Source organism: Denticeps clupeoides, chromosome 12 (genome assembly GCF_900700375.1).
Source record: "Denticeps clupeoides chromosome 12, fDenClu1.1, whole genome shotgun sequence".
NCBI lineage: Eukaryota > Metazoa > Chordata > Actinopteri > Clupeiformes > Denticipitidae > Denticeps > Denticeps clupeoides.
Window position 1 is genome coordinate 17,181,029 of NC_041718.1, and position 16,860 is coordinate 17,197,888.

General features: G+C 45.9%; 2 protein-coding genes across 3 annotated transcripts in view; one reads left to right on the top strand and one right to left on the bottom strand.

Annotated features, from left to right (window-relative positions):
• kif5ab (kinesin family member 5A, b) overlaps positions 1 to 7,660 on the bottom strand; it is a 29,920-nt gene extending 22,260 nt beyond the window's left edge. The window contains exon 1 of the mRNA XM_028997529.1: positions 7,158 to 7,660. Coding sequence (XP_028853362.1) covers positions 7,158 to 7,286 — 129 coding nt within the window. The 5' untranslated portion in view covers positions 7,287 to 7,660. The remainder of the gene's footprint in view (positions 1 to 7,157) is intronic.
• Positions 7,409 to 16,829, top strand: dctn2 (dynactin 2 (p50)). 2 transcript variants are annotated; one of them, XM_028997530.1, is made up of 15 exons: positions 7,409 to 8,281; positions 8,841 to 8,909; positions 11,055 to 11,060; positions 12,290 to 12,386; positions 12,706 to 12,767; positions 12,879 to 12,977; positions 13,242 to 13,402; positions 13,951 to 14,107; positions 14,332 to 14,397; positions 14,477 to 14,515; positions 14,588 to 14,665; positions 14,803 to 14,874; positions 15,232 to 15,334; positions 15,613 to 15,704; positions 16,035 to 16,829. In XM_028997530.1, the coding sequence occupies exons 1-15, from the start codon at positions 8,246 to 8,248 to the stop codon at positions 16,119 to 16,121; spliced, it is 1,224 nt and encodes a 407-aa protein (XP_028853363.1). In that variant the 5' UTR covers positions 7,409 to 8,245; the 3' UTR covers positions 16,122 to 16,829. The 2 variants fall into 2 exon arrangements, with proteins under 2 accessions (XP_028853363.1, XP_028853364.1); XM_028997531.1 differs by lacking the exon at positions 11,055 to 11,060 and having other exon boundaries at positions 7,410 to 8,281.
• The last annotated feature ends 31 nt before the right edge of the window (positions 16,830 to 16,860 follow it).

The window sequence follows — 16,860 nt, forward strand, 5'->3', positions numbered from 1 at the left end:
AGGTTTCTTTGAATTATTGGAATTCTGTGGGGATTCCGTTTAGAATTTTTGGGGGCTTCGAATCAAGCTTCTTGTCCGTTTTGTGGATATGCGACGTATATGTATGTAGCATGTATTTAATACTGTACCCTAGGCATAATTCATTTTTCCATCCCTGGATGTTCTTGGGAGAGGATTTCTTGTCATTTTTTTGTATATTTGTTTAGAGGAGAGGGGGTATAAGGCAGACAGTTGTTTTAGTGTGAGATTGATTGGAAATACTGTGAGAGTGGAAGCAAACGATCGAATCACCACTGAAGCCATTAAATGAATGAGGCTTGCTCACAGATAAGAGCGAAGTACCAGAAACCAGACGAGAGGACGGAGAGGACGAGCGCACGATGGATGGATGGAGGTGTGGAGGAAGGTTAATGTTTTCCTTGCTAAAGCCTGGTCTCCTGATTCCATCGAGCAGACAGGAATGGAGGGATGGAGAAAATATCCGTAGTGAAAGAGAGATGAAAGACGTGCAGCACCCCACACCCACTCCTCCACCCACCCAGTCCTCTACAGCTAGGTCTCAGCAGCAGGCCTGCAATAATTAGCGCGCCTCTCCTCTCTGTTATTCTCTCAGCCAGCACCCAGCCCCCCAGTCTTTCAGGATCATGCTCTCAATGAATAATGAATACTCAGCAAAGTCATTGTGACGGGTTGGGACCAGTAGACGGTCACCACAGAAACATCCGGTGAGAACAAGGGCAGGTCTGTCAGAGATGAAATGCAAAATACTTCACGCAGCTCTGTGATCTACAAATCTTTAATTTTTCAATCGACTGGTATTAAAGACGTTTTCCTTCCCAGAAGCCCCGCTCTTCAATCAAATTTTTTAATTTAGCCGCCAAAGGGCCCTGTTGACAGTTTCGTAGAAATGTTTTGCAGCCTAACGCGGTGGCCTTCTTCTCTGAGCGATAGGAAGGCAATGCAATGCTTGTGTAATGGGGGATAAAACAAAATCCTATCCCTCGACTGGAGCAGGTGGGAAAAGGGTGGTAGTAGGCGAGTGGGTAACACACTCGCATATGAACCAGAAGACCCAGGTTCAAATCCCGCTTACTCCCATTGTGTCCCTGAGCAAGACACTTGACCCTAAATTGCTTCAGGGGGACTGTCCCCTGTAACTACTGATTGTAACTACTGAAGTCGCTCTGGATAAGGGCGTCATAAATGTAATGTAAATGACGCCGTAGTTCACTTGGCTTGCAGTGATACGGATGCAGCAGAACGTTCAACATTTCTGTAGGGGAGAGTTGGCACCTATTTGCATGCACACGTCAATGCACACATTTAATGCAGAAATGCAACCCGCGCTGCCCCATTAACAGCCTTCTTAAGCGTCTGTTCGGGGAAGGAAGAGATTTATGCCAGACAACGAGAGGGGTGGAGGAGCCGCACTGACGGGAAGGGGAGGGGCAGGAGCTGATTTTTAAATGGAGGAGTGTGTGACCTGCTGTAAGTAGTGTATCGGAGCATTTAACCCCCCCCCTTCCCTCCGGTGGCACGTCCGCTGAGCCTGGCGCGGCCTGCAGGATTTAACCAGCCGCCCGTTTCAATTTTCACAACACATTCGACAGAGCCTACCACTGCCTGTGCGCGTTTTAAACTTTGAATTAAATAAAAAATGAACAGCAGATAGATGAATAAGAGGATTATGGACATTGTTCCTGCTTCCTTTTCACCCGCTGCCACAGAGGAGAGAGGGATTTTATTTATAACCATCATTCATTTTTTGCCAATCCAAAAACTTGACATGCTGTATTTCACTCATGGGCCAAAGTTGGCATGATTCTCTGATGATTGCCATACATTTTTATATAAACACATATAAAGAGGTCTGAGTGTTCCTCCTGTGTTACGATACGCCACATTCAGGCTACACAGACAAAGATTACTTTCATCCTTCCAAGCTTTATATGAAGTAGAGCAATTATGCCTGTAATGAATTAGGCCGTCCTGCATAATTCATAAACAGGGTGTGTGAGAAATCGAGCAAATGGGAACAAATGCAAGCTGGTGCAGAGCTGATGAATCAGAAACACTCTGGCTCAAGTTAAAGAGCAGAGAACCAGATATCGGTGCAAGATGTGTCAAGAGTGAAAGGCAGCATCCATCCAACCGGGTCACGCGGAGCGCAAATGCTCTTAACCACGGTGGCAAAGAGTGATTAACATTGATGTGACAGCAGTCCCGGTATTGAAGCTCAACTCTGGAGCGTTCTTTGTTATTCAAGGTCCCGGCCTCCAGCGTTGCGCTTTCCGGCCTCATAAGCCACACGCGCACCTAACAGAGCCATAGTCTGTCGAATAAGATGGTGTCTGTGTAGGGATACACTGTGAAAAATGGAGGTGAGGATGGATTTCTTTGAAACTGCCAAAGTAAATAAGGTCGCCGGATAATATTGATTTGGGGGAATCGCTCAGATAATTCAATCTGCGAATGGCAAAGACTAATGCAGACAAATGGCTAATTTAAAAGGACAGTGTACATGTCCATATGAGTCCATTTTTTTTTTACCTCACTCGAAACCTGATGACATGACCCGTGTAACCATGTAAATGTGTTGAGAATGTGGACCTTTTAGTAATCTAGTTTGCAGGTGTTTCTATATGTCACATTTAGAATTTGTCACATTTTATGCAATGACAGCATTCGAATGATAGAAGACACACTCATCTCCAACTGCTGCCCCCACAGAGTGGGCTGAGCCAAAACGAATGAAGGATCCACACACTCCCCCCTTGTACCTCCTCCACCTCATTAGCAGAAACTGTAGATGGTAAACATGGCTGTCCCAGTCTGGACTCGCTGCTTTATTGACGTCTGGTGTAAGCTCCTGTCGCGCTGAAGAGTCATCCTGGTGGTACGTGGTTACGGTTACACTGAGACCCAGGGTAAATACTGCAATGCAGCGCAATCCTCGCTGTCTGTGCAGCATCCGTGTCCTTTCTGGAGTCGCGTTTGAACGGCGAGCGTTGGCCGCTCGGAGCCATCCAGCAAACTAATTAAATTCATAACAAGCATGCTGAAATAATAGAATAAAGACTCTTTAAAGGTCCCCTTTCATGAAAATTTGACTTTGTGAGATTACATTATTTAACATTAATACGAGTTCCCCCAGCCTGTCTACGGTCCTGCAGTGGCTAGAAATGGCGATATGTATAAAGGGTGTTTTGGACATTCTGCTTCACCATTCAGCGAGCGGCAGCTCAGACGGTTGGATCTGGAATTTGGCCCATTATGACGTGATAAGGGGAAAAGTTACCTCCCCTTTCTCATGCTTTCTCCACCCCTCCCCTAAAATAGGAACTGACTGTCATGGCTTCCAAACATGCGAAGCATTGCAGTTGCTCTGTGATTGGATGTAAAAATTAGCACATATGTATTTTTTTTAGTTCCATCACGTGAGACTCTGAAGAACCAGTGGGATCATTTTATTTTTCTGGAAAACCGGTGACACGACTTCCTGTCTGCGCCAAACATTGTGGTTGGTGAATGGTGATGATGACGTCATTTCCTCAAATGCCCCCTCAACTTCTACAGGACGCTTTCCTACTCGTCCCGCCTCTCTCCTCCTCATTAATATTTAAAGCTACTCACACCAAAATGGTGTCTCATTGTGTGTCTGGCTAAAAATGGCTGTAATTCTGCACCACGGCTGAATTTCGGAATGAGACTTCAGATAGAGTATTACGGGACCACTCAGACTTATATAAAAGCAAAAAATATATATAATAGGGGACCTTTAATGCATTAAAGGAAGGTAGGATGGGGCGGAATGATCTTGATAAAAGGTGCAAGTTCAACCTTTCTTTAGATTCAAGTGAAGTGTGCCATGAAGACCTTTAAGAGGTTTTAGAAGCATGTGCGTGTGTGTGTGTGTGTGTGTGTGTACTTGGTGCATGCGAGTGAGTACACGTGCACGTGCACGTGCATGTGCGTGTGTGCCCGAACGGACAGGCTAATTGTCTGCACAGAGCCACTGGACGGCTCTGAATCAGCCTTCTTCTAACATGAAAACGGGAATATGCAGAGAAAGAAATATGTGTGTCCTTATTGCGCCATTTCAAAGGCGTCAACATTCCGTATTCTGTAAGTGGATAAAAGTCAATAGCGAGGCGGGCTTGAGCCTTCCGCCAACAACCGAAATCTAATGAAATCGACTTCAAAACCTGAAGTAGCCTTTTCAGCCCCCTTTTGACAGCACGCAATTATGTAAGCAGAGACAACAACTGCTTGCTGGTATTCGGAAGAAGCTGAAAGGCTGATGTTCTTTCCATCAGACCACTAAAAATAGGCCAATTTCTTCCACAATCTCCTTCCTATCGCCCCAACCTCCAGACTCTCTTAGGACGAGACTTCAGTACCATGCCTCCATCTAACCTAATGAGACTTTGGATGGTGGACAGCTTGATGACTCACCATGATAGAATGGCTCCTCAGGACGGTGTGATTTACACATCGAGCAGTTTGCAGCTGCTTACCAAAACAGGGATGATGAGGGAATTGCTCGGAATCATGAACCATTTCTGAACCGTGGTCTGAGTCAAGCCTTACGTAGTACCGATTCATTTTGGTTATGAACAATTACGAAATTGATATTTCTCCTCCCTACGTTTCACTTTGCAGTGGTGCCCTCCTTTTTGAATGGCTGAGAGAATCCTGGGAATGACAATATCACCACTTTGATGCATCTCTAAAAATGTCAGTCCACTTTACTTCACTGTTAATAGATGCAGTGTCATGTGACCAGCTGCTGTCTGTCTATATCATAACAGAATCTAAATACTCAGACTGTTCTGTTGCGACAGCAAAATAACTATTAAGCAATAAATTTTTTTTTTGTTATTTTCACTGATGTCCCCATGTCTCACAGTAATGAGTATCATCTATTAATGTTAAATGGTATTTCTTAGTGGTATTATCTTCTATTTACATCCATGTAATGTAATGTATAACAACCCCTCCATGTCATAGTCCGTCCCATCAGTTTAATTTTAGATTAATTTCTATTTAATATGTGTCATGGTCAGGAGCATTTGTTGATTTTGCCTTGATGGGTGGATGCTTCTGAGACAGGCTCTTGTCAAAAAATTCTCATCTGCCTCCTGTCTCATCTTCCAAAGCGATAACACCCAAAGCCACCCGCGGTGACCACTACAGCCCACAGCAGTTCATACCTGTCTTGTTTCATTATGTACTGGCAGCAGACCCGGTGGAAAAAACAGAGCTCACGTGTGCCGCCATGCTCATTTTGTTGTGGGGAGTGGTTGTTTTGTGTATTGTGTTATAAATGACATGATGTCTTTCACAGATTGCAGTGGAGTCTACAGCTGCTGCATTCAAGCAAGATGGAATGAAACGCAATGACAACAACACAAAACCCCATTTTAATGAAATGAGGTGTGACAAAACAGAAGGAAATTAAGCAAAACTAAAACAAATGGAATATATATATGTTGTGTGTATGTGTGTGTCTGCATATATACATAAGAACATGTAAAATACACTGAATAATGTATATGTATCGTCATGAATGGTTATATATGGCATAACCTCAACATTAGTTTCAGTTATGATCCAAAACATAAGGCTATTGAAATGTTATTATAATGACGCATCCCACATTATGGAATATGGTTCATTCAGAAACATTTACCTGCAACACTTACTTAATTAACCAGCCCCAATTACTGACTGTATCAGTTTTTTCTTTATTATGAATTCATTTGAGGCGGAGCATCAGACCCATAGACTCGAGCTGTAACGCCTGCTGGCCCAACATGGCAAACAGCTTACCAAAGCTTCCAGGTGGAATGATGTATTGCCCCCTCATCCAAACGGCAGGTAATAAAGGCTTGGATATCACAAGAGTGCCTAAATACATACACCCTGGGCATCAGCGCTGCCCTGATCCATGCACAAGCGGTGCCAAAAATGCTGAAATGGCCTCATTTTGTCAAGAAGAAGCTGTTCCTTCTTCCAAACTGCATGGCATATTACAAGCCTCTCAATCCTAATCAAACCTGACACTCGATTTTTAACTGGGGACAAAACAAGCTGAAAATAAACCCAGCAGTGACTGACAAACATGTCTTAGCAAAGATAGATAGATACAGATAGATAGATGGATGGATGGATGGATAGATGGATGGATGGATGGATGGATGGATAGATAGTCCAGTTATGTCAGTCCAACCATGCTTTCTGTATATAATGAAAATCAATACAGAGCAATTCTCACAGCTGCCCCCCTATAAACCTTTCAGTGCTGACCTCGGCGAATGTGAGGGTCAGACACGAGCTGTACTGCTTTGCTGTTGACATACTGATGCCATTTGTATTCATTTTCGTACACGCCGTTGTTTATCCTTTATTGTTCTGTTTGGCAAACCTGCTGTATCATTGCGAGCCACCGATTATTGATCTCGGCAAATATGCCGCAGCTGTGAACAGAAGAATTGCATTCGAGTTCATCAGACTAATGGGAGGCGCTATTTGACATGCACACACCCAGAGGTCACATGAAACAAGTACAGCTAATGCCGACGGTTAATGCCGAATGGACTCCCTGTGGAACTGACTGTCTTCGGGGTTGGATATTTATCAATGTAGTGGAGATAGAATCCCTGTGTATGTGCATTTATTTTACTCTGTGGTATTATGGCACCTTAAATCCTGTGCTCAACGGCTCAGCGAATGTTATCCAGCATTTAAATTCAGCTCCGGTGGGCCTGTTCCCAGTCAGGGATTTGCCACTTTTCCTTTTTTTTTTTCCTGACTCGGCTTTTCGATGCTGCTCCAGATCGCTCTTTTAAGGTTTAATATCAACCTGGGAGAGACCATTAAAACATCATTACGGGGACATTTATTTTGGACAATGTCATCAGTCATGAGTGGGCTTTAAGGCTGTTCTTGTTCTGTCGGCTGAATGGATAAACACTGGGGCCTGGCTCCGTGGGCGTGGGCTGCTACCGTCCTGCCACCCAACATTCTCCAAAGCCGCCTACTGCAATGCAACAGAGACACCCACGACACCCGATTCGCGCAATGCGACCCGTCCGAACTGGACCGGCGCCACAGTGTCCAGTGCGGGGCCAGAGCGGAGAAAGAGCGCGACTTACCGCGATGATGACGGTGTCGTCCCCCTGGAACGTGGGGATGAATTTGTCCCCGCGGTGGATCTCCGACTGGTTCAGGGGACGGAAGCGACACAGCACCTTGATGTTGCATTCGGAGCCCGCGTCAGCCATCGTGCAATTTCTTTTTTTTTTTTTTTTTTTTCCTGCTGCTGCTGCTGCGTTAAATCGGAGGGACTATTGCCTTTTTTTTTTACCGGAATATAAATCTGCGATTCGCTTGTGTGACGCAACGAGAATGTCAATAATTAAAACGAACCGAATCGCAGCTAGAACGAGTAAACGTGTCTCGATTCCTTACGGCTAACTGCGAGGCAGAGTCTTTGCAGTCCCCACGTCTTTCACGCGTTGCGCGAGTAATCTCGTCCGTTCCGGCCGGGCCCTTTGTGGAACGCGGAGATGCTGCAGGGATGATGGGGAGGCACATTTGCAACGCTGGCAGCTGGTGCTCTGTCAGGGACGCAGGGCGGGGCTTACGGCGCGCTGGTTAAAGGGGCAGGCGACTCGCATCAGCACCACACGGGAGCGGGGTAATAATGGCGGAGCTGGGCACGACGTCGACTCGGGGTGGTTGAGGCCACGCACGCGTAGCCTCGCGCGGAGGGGACAAACCGTGTGTGGTTTACGTCGGTAGACATTCAAACGGGCCAACTCGACGTCGGCTCGGGAAGAAAGGTGTCGAATTGTGGTTCGTTGCAAAACGACTGTTCGCTTTGGTCTGTGGAAAACGTCCCACGGGGTGTGTCAATAAAGCAGACCAAAAAAACGACAAAAAAAAAAGGTCCGCACAAGGCATGACCTTCAGTGAAAGCAACACACTACATTTCCCGTCATCCTCCACGTACCATTACCTCATCCTTCCTGTGTCGTGGACGCCTTGAAACAACGCGAGACTTCGTCAGTAACGCCACCCGACCGTTCCTGTCAGAAAGGAAGCGCCTAGTTCACCCATCCACAGGGATTTGTTTTTAGTCCCTTTTACGTTTCGTTTCTGCGTTTACGGTCGTCTTGTCTCGGTCGGCGTCCCAGGAACACACAATATACGTTATAAGACCGCACCCTACAGTTCTACAATGGCTGACCCCAAATACGCCAACCTACCGGGCATCGTAAGTACCATGCTAAGAGGCAAGGCTAGCTACAATACAACCCGATTGTTATGGGCGACCTAGCTCGGGGCGCTGTGCACTTCGTAGCGCAAACATGAAACTGTGCCCGCCTTCGGTGAGTCTACTTCGAGGATGAGAAACACGATCTTGTTCGGCATCGGCACTAGTGACTTAGCCTCGGCCGGTGTCGGCTAAATGGAGGCTGCGATTAGAGGTGCGGCCAGCGCACGCCACTTCATTTCCACCGAGCGTTGTCCCTTTTTTTTTTTTTTTTACACGAAACCTCTGGCTGTAGCTTCGCTTGCGTGTTTAACGCACAGCCATGTGTGGTTTGTGATTAGCAGCAGGTCAGGATGTACGTGCTGCCGGGCCATGAATATCGATTATAATGCAGCTCAATGAATGCATTATGAAAGTGTTCTTTTTCTTGGTGAGGATTGTGTAGTGCGTCATTGTGCAATAATTATGTGGGGGTTTATTTTGTCTGTCGTCTGGTTATTGTACTGTAAGATCAATTTGTCCGCTTCTTTAACGTACCTTTTGTTTAAATGTGCTGTAGGCCACCAATGAACCTGATATCTATGAGACCAGTGACCTGCCAGAAGATGACCAGGCCCAGTTTGAGTCTGTGAGTGATGTATTTCATACTGAAAATGGACATGTGATGAGTGTATATTTTGGTGCAATATGATTTTCTTAAATGAATTTGTGATCCTCAAACTCAAATTAAGGTTTGGTATGATTACAGCAGCCTAAACGTGTGTTTTATTGACATTTTAAGCATCATGGTATTGTTATTGAAAGAAAAACGTTTTCCCCTCTAATATGGTCAAATGAAATAACTTGCTTTAAGTCAGTGGTTCCCAACCTGGGGGGGGCGGCAGAGATCGCAGGGTGGGGCGCTGGGGTTACCAGAATTTATATTTATTAACATTTAAATGTATAATCAACAATAACACACCAAAAGCATAATCATAGTTTGTATAATCCTGTTTGCTATATAGACTGTAAATCTTGGCCCAGGTCAGGTCGGGTTTGTACACAATTTCTATTATTTTATTTGGGCTCAGGTCCGTTCTGTCAGCAAACGGACTTCCGGTCTGTAGTACCTGTGCTTTCTGTATGATTTGCTGTGTCTAAATTTGTTTCGTGGTTGTCAAAAGTGTTTCAAAGGTTGTAAATTCGTTTTATTATACGTTTTTTTTAATGAAATGTTTGTTGGATTTGCAAGTCTCCGTTGTCAGATGATATGAAAATTGATGCTTACGAGGTGAAATGGAGTCAAGCGGGGTCGTGGCTGTATCGTTAAAGGCGCGGTAGAAACACTGACTGTGTGACTGTCATTTAACCTAAATGCACCACACAGCACAACAGTCTGCTCGGGTCAAGCTCTGGCTGAATTCTGACCTAACTTTTTAGGGACAATTACAGCTCTAGTATAGCCTGCAGTGTTAAACAAGGAGAATAAGAGCAAAAACCCACAACTGCTGTCAATTATTTTGCAAATAAAAGTTTGTAATTAATCATTTTATTCTTTTCATGTGCTAATGTGGTAAGAATTGGGGTTGGGGGGTCCTGGCTTGTCTTCAGGGAAAAAGGGTTTGGGAACCACTGCTTTAAGTGAAACTTAAAGCTCAGCATGGCCCATTGATGCTCTCACCGTGCTGTTTTTCCACCTGCGTTGGACCCACACTAAAGCTAACAGCATTCTTCCTCCTATGTCCCACACATCCTTGGATGATAGTTTGTGCAAGTAAGAGGTTCTATTTCCTTAACCATCAAATCAAATCAGTGCATGGGCTTCCCCCCCCCTCTCTTTTAACCCCCCTGGTTGGTTGCTTTAATTGGATTGGAATACATATAGGTTATCCGCTGTGCAAATTTGGTGTGGTTTTATTCCATTTTTCCCCTTCTTATGCCTCCTTCAGTAGATAATGTCTAATGTGCTGAGACTCAGACTTTGCTTCAATGGTACTCAATTAGTAGTAGGTGTAGCTAATCATTGAAACATCATGTAGATGTAATCCATCTTCTCTAAAAATGTAAAATATGGGATGGCTAGTTGTGTGTGTGTGTGTGTGAGAGAGAGTGTGTGTGCGCGTGTTCTTTAAGAGAGTGGCGTGTTGTAAATGTACTTTGGTGGCTCACTAAAAACTAACAGCCTCCTCTTTGCTCATATACACACTCCACGTACATGTTTGAACTCCTTAGCTAACTCTGAATGCTGTCCTCTTTCATCCCCTCTGCTTGGAAAAAAGGATGCCGGCTGCAAAATAAATAAATACAATTCTCATAAAGCTCTCCTGCCCTCAGAAATTGAAGCGAATTTTAACGTGATCTCTGTGCTCATGTCCGTTGTTACCTCCGGCCACCCTTTTCGGTCAGAGGGGATCTGCGTTGGCTGTGTTCTCTCTGCTTTTTTTGACCAGCTTGTCGGCAGCGTCCAGCTGAGCCCTTCTAGGTCCACGTGCTGTTTAAATATGTGACCGCCGGGGCCGAGAGAAGGCGGCGGCCAGGCCGGATACGGCCGTCCCCGGAGTGTGGTGTGACGTTCGGAAACAAGCATTTCTTTCTTCTCTCTCCCAGCAGCTCCTGTTTGTGCATGGCATGTGATAACCACATTAATACGTTTTTTCTCTCTCTCTTTCTCTTTCTCCCTCTTTATTTATTTATTATTTTGTTTCCTTGCTTTTTCCCCCCCGATCCTTGTCTTCATTTCCTTGATTTTACTCTTCCTTTTTATCCCACTTCTAACTCGCTCTGGGAACCCCAGGAGCTGGTAAGAGTGTACCTGGTTTCTGTCCTAATGCTCCACTTGCATCTCTGTGTGTGTGTGTGTGTGTGTGTTTGAGAGAGATCCATTGTTGTAAACATCAGTGCCACAGCAGGGCCGGGAAATACCGGGGTGAAATGTTGCATATCACCTAGCCCTACAGCAGCTGTAGGACGATATTTTCCTGGCCGTGTAAGACGCAGCACATGGGGCGTGTCTGCTGGTGTCACCCTTGCTTTGTTTTCCAATCAGAATGCTTGAATTAATCAGATAATCTGTAGGCTGGTTTGCTGCAGACATCTTGGGACCACGCCCACTACCAGAAATCACATTTGTGACGTCCACCGATGTACCCTGTGTGTGTTCTTTTCATAAAAACCTGAATAGAGTTGATCTTCACGGCAGGCTGGATGGCGAGTTCCTCATCTCCGTCATACAGATAATCCTTTCTTGTCTGCATCTGTTCATTTGTGCAGATCAGGTGGACGGTGTGACATTAGCAGACGTTTCTCATGTTCTATATCTTGTAAAGCGTTGGGAAATATGGCCATATAGACTCTATAATCCATAGATGGCCACTTTTCCCCCCACATAGTGCACATAGCAACATTGAAAGCCGTCTTTAGATGGTATTTCCATGGCTGACAAGTGTTGCCTCGTCCTGTAGACTCTTCCTCATTAGCCTTGGTGTGTGCGAGCTGGTGTGAAGTGAGAGGTTTGCCTGTCAGCAGTGATGCTCGTGCTGCTTCGGCTGCCCTTCTCTTCATGCTTTGTCAGTGTCTCCTAATGAGAGTGTGAGTGTGTGTGTGTGTGTGTGTGTGTGTGAGGAGAGAGAGAGAGAATGAGCGGAAGGGGCCGGGGTGTTTTTTTTTTTTTTTTTTTTTGTGATCAGCCAATGAGAACAAAGATATTCTGTAATTGACTGCAAACTTCTTTTATCTGGAGAAGTCTGTCTCACAGAACTTTTGGCATGTTTACCCAAACCTGGTTTTGAAGGACCACTCAACCCCTAACCTGATCTCTAATCAGTAGCAGTAGGTAACATGATCTCTCAACCTAACCAGAGAGTAGCTTTAGTACTCCTACTCATTCGGGACCACAGGGTGCACCTTCAACACCGGACCTGGGCCTGTTTTACCCTCGTATGACTATCCGTGTGTGTGTGTGTGTGTGTGTGTGCGCGCGTGTGTGTCTGCGTGCGTCCACCTATCTGACTCGTCTTTTGTTCCTGACAGGAGGAGCTGTGCAGTGACAGCGTGGAGCGCATCGTTGTCAACCCCAATGCGGCCTACGACAAGTTCAAAGACAAACGTGTCAGCGCCAAGGGTCTCGGTGAGTTTCTTCATTCCACGAGCTGTGGTGTACCGACACTTTATAACAGCACTGAATGGGGGGGAAAGGTGGGATCTTTCCGGAACGGGGTGGTAGTAGCCTAGTGGGTAACACACTCGCCTATGAACCTGAAGACCCAGGTTCAAATCCCACTTACTACCATTGTGTCCCTGAGCAAGACACTTAACCCTGAGTGTCTCCGGGGGGGACTGTCCCTGTAACTACTGATTGTAAGTCGCTCTGGATAATGCTGTAAATGTATATATAAATGTAAATGGAATGCCCTGAATCATGACTCCTTTTTTTTTTTCCTCTCCAGATTTCTCAGACCGCATCACTAAGAACCGGAGAGTGGGATATGAGTGCGGAGAATTTGAGATTGTGAGTGTTTACCCTCATAACACCCAGTGCTGAGCATGGAAGTGGGACGAATGTGGTTTTTTTTTTTTTTTTGCTATAATATGAATGTGTCTCCTTGTCTGTCTTTCACAGCTGGCGGAGGGCTGCGGGTTGAAGGAGACGCCTCAGCAGAAGTACCAGCGCTTGTTGAACGAGGTTCAGGAGTTGACGCAGGAAGTGGCCAATATCCAGGTCAGACTGGGTCCCTGTGCCGCCTCTCGCCGTGAACAACGCCATACGTTGACCGCGCGGGCAGAAATGGGGAATAGCCACTGTTTATTTATTAATTGTTTTATAGCCTGAAGCAGGATTTGTGTGTTCTCTCTTATCTGCGGAAGGGCACTTTACTTATTGGAAGACGAAACATACAACTCTGTATCTTGTACGACGTGTCATTAATAATAGATGCAGTTGCGCAATAACAAGCAGAAATCTGTTGGGCGTCGTGCTCGGCAGGTGAACGTGAAGGAGAGCAGCGCCGAGGAGAGGCTGACCCCGGCCGCCCTGGCCCAGCAGGCCGCCCAGCTGAAGCAGCAGCTGGTCTCCGCGCACTTGGACTCTCTGCTCGGTCCCCAGGCCAACATCAGCCTCTCTGACCCGGATGGAGCACTCGCCCAGTGAGGGGCCGTTTATTTATTCGAAGAATTGTCTTCTATTCAATGTATCAGAATTACAAAGATCTTGTAACTATACATAAACGCACACACATTTTTATACATATTTCAGTCAAATATAACTGTATTTGACTAACAATGGTGCTAATAGAGACTTTCTCTTCAGTCATTATTTTTAACGAAATTGCGCATTTGATTACACCCTGAGTGTAATGTAAGAAGTTTAAGGCTATTTGCTGGCAGTGGTTGGCCTAGCGGGTAAGGAACCGGACCCGTAATTGGAAGGTTACCGGTTCTAATCGTGGCTGCCCGCTGCTCACCAAGCAGAGGACACATTTCGTTGTGTCACCGCGTGCTGTGCCGTGTACTTTTTGATTTACAACTAAAACAAGTCTGGCTATGATGCAGTGATCAGCTGCATGTGCCGTTCCACGTTTCTGCAGGTACCGTGTCATGTTAATGACCGTTTCGTAAAAAGGTTTGTCATTGTGTGTGTGTGTGTGTGTGTGTGTGTGTGTCCTTATGCTCCCTTCTGTCTCTCCGTCCCATAGGCGCTTGCTGACTCAGCTGGAGGCGGCCAGGGCCGGCCGCAGCGGCGGCGGGGGGGGCGGAGATGGGAAGGCCGCGGGACGGAAGGGCCCTGACGGCATGATTCTGTACGAGCTGCACTGTCGGCCGGAGCAGGAAAGATTCGTCAGTTCGGCCAAGGTCTGGTCCTGCGGCCGAGCAGCCGCTCACCTCTTGTAAACGTTGTTCATCTTTAAAGACAAGCGGGCTGATGAGTAACAACGCGCACACCCACACACTTCTCCTCCAGAAATATAATTATGCCGTCGATTCATACCGGCTGATTCCCCGTTCCTGCATTAGAAACGAAGCTCGTACTCGTTTGCTTTACGGGCCGCTTTGTTGTTAATGTTATTTGTCCTCAGTTGACTGAGCTGGAAAAGCGTCTCGCCGAACTGGAGACCTCTATCGGGTCGGGCTCAAGCAAGCAGGTACCATGCTCTTCCATGGTGAAACCGGCCGGTTTATGGGAGGGTTGACCGCATGGCTGCATGCCTGTTTGTCTTACAGGGACCCCTCAGCACCGGCGTCCAGGGATCCAGTCTAATGGTGAGTGTCCCCCCTAATAAGAGCGGTACGTAGCCAGACCGTCTCCTAACGGCCGCGTCCCCCTGTCTGCAGGACTCGATGGAACTCCTGCAGGCCAGGGTCAACGCGCTGGACTCAGCCACGCTGGACCAGGTGGAGGCCAGACTCCAGGTACTCTGCCGTCCTTCTTGTTTAGGAGGCGTGCTTTTTGCGACTGGTCCCATATAAATCCCGTTATTGACTGAAGTATTGGTGGTGTGTGCTCCAAATGGAGCGTCGAGTGAGAGTTCACCTCTTGTCTTGTGCAGAGTGTTCTTGGGAAGATGAACGAAATTGCAAAGCACAAGTCAGCCATTGAGGATGCCGAAACGCAGAATAAGGTAGCTGCTTTTAATATCACTAAATTATCATCTAATTCAGCCTGTTAACATTTGACATATTGGATTTAGTTTGGGTTGGAGTTGGTAGTAATATTTAGTGGTGGTAGTAGCCTAGTGGGTAACACACTCGCCTATGAACCAGAAGACCCGGGTTCGAATCCCACTTACTACCATTGTGTCCCTGAGCAAGACACTTAACCCTGAGTGTCTCCAGGGAGACTGTCCCTGTAACTACTGATTGTAAGTCGCTCTGGATAAGGGCGTCTGATAAATGCTGTAAATGTAAATGTATTTTGAAAAATTGACTGGATTAGTAATTAATAAGAAATAGTACTCATTTTGTCTCGTGATTGGCAGGTTTCACAGCTGTACGACGTGGTCCAGAAGTGGGACGCCATGGCAACGTGTCTCCCTCAGGTGGTGCAGCGGCTGATCGCCGTGAAGGAGTTGCACGAGCAGGGTACTGTTCATTTCCCCCTCTGCCCGTTATCCCGCCTCCCCCCTTTCATCTTCTTGTGCTCTCATCGGTGGTGTGTTCTGGGTAACTAATTCGCTCCACCCGGCCATTCCATTTCCTTTGTCACGTTTATTTTGGGAGCTCAGATTTTAACATGGGGCACTCTGTTCGAACCTGGACACACATTCCAAGGAGAGAAAAGAAAGAAACGTTCAGACGTTGCTGCCGGTAAATGTCTGGGAGGCTGTAACCTCGTTTCTCTCCGTCTCTCCCTCTCTCAGCCATGCAGTTTTCCCAGCTGCTCACCCACTTGGACACGACTCAGCAAATGATCAGCAACTCGCTAAAGGACAACAGCACACTGCTCACACAGGTATGAGCCCGCTGGCTTCTAAATGCTTTAAAAGATTAACTAAAATTCCAAAAATGTTATGCTCCATTCAACATTAGAATGTTGTGAGAGAAAAGATTTCCAAAAACTTAAATAATAATCAGTAAATTCAGAATTATTTTTTTGGAATCAGCAAGGTGGTTTTTACGGCTTTCTTTTTCTAGTCATGTGACTAAGCCTGGCTTAAAGCTTTTTGTGTGTTACAGACTGCAGCCACGGCAAAATGTGTCATATTAGGTTGATTTTGGAACACACACACACACACACAGCAGCGCTCTTCTAACACGCCAGTCACTCTCCCTTCATCCGCAGGTGCAGCAGACCATGAAGGAAAATCTGAAGGCCGTGGAGGAGAACTTCACTGCTCTAGACCAGAGGGTTAAGAAAATCTCCAAATGAACAGCCTAGGTTTAACTTTTTTTTTTTTTTTTTTTTTTAAGGGAGAAGAGGAGAAAAGAGGAGGAAATAGACAGGAAAGGTCTACATTTCCCCACCTCCTGTCCTTTTCTCTCTTTTCTCCACCTCAGCATATGTGTTGTTTTTTTGTTGAAAATGAAGAAAAATTAAGCGGTGAAAACAAGACCAAATACTCAGACACTACAGCAGCAGCACCATTAACTGCTCTTCTCCTTTCCAAGTCCGTATATCCCCAACAATTTAATGTGCTTAGTCACCTCTAACAGTTACTCACTCCATATACATATATATATATATATATGCTGCGAAAAGAATTTCTTAAAAAACAGCCTTTTAAAATAATGACATTTCTGAGTTGCCATGTCCTGACTGGTTAAATGTTCCGTGTCCCGCCCACCCCTCAACTATGAAGACCATGTCTATAATTAACTGAATGAAATACTGAAACATGCCGTGTTTCGTGTTGCACATGCACAAGACTTCCCACTCACGTCGGTTTTGTGTGTTTTTTTTTTTTTTTTAAGGTAGGACCATAAAATCCTCTACTGCTCAGTTGCTTGTAGCTGTTATTAGGATTATTGTATTATTACTGAACGCCGTGGTTGAATCGGCTTCCTTCTTGGCCTATGATGGACTGAATTGTAAGTCTGTGGTATCTGAACAGAATTCATTAAACATGCTTCAGCCAGAGCTCGGTGTCTTGATTCGCGCACAGAAAGCG

Coding starts and splice junctions, on each gene's coding strand:
- dctn2 (XM_028997530.1), top strand. CDS start 8,246: ATGGCTGACCCCAAATACGCCAACCTACCGGGCATC. Junction 12,768..12,878: donor AGTGCGGAGAATTTGAGATT/GTGAGTGTTTAC, acceptor TGTCTTTCACAG/CTGGCGGAGGGCTGCGGGTT. Junction 14,108..14,331: donor GATTCGTCAGTTCGGCCAAG/GTCTGGTCCTGC, acceptor ATTTGTCCTCAG/TTGACTGAGCTGGAAAAGCG.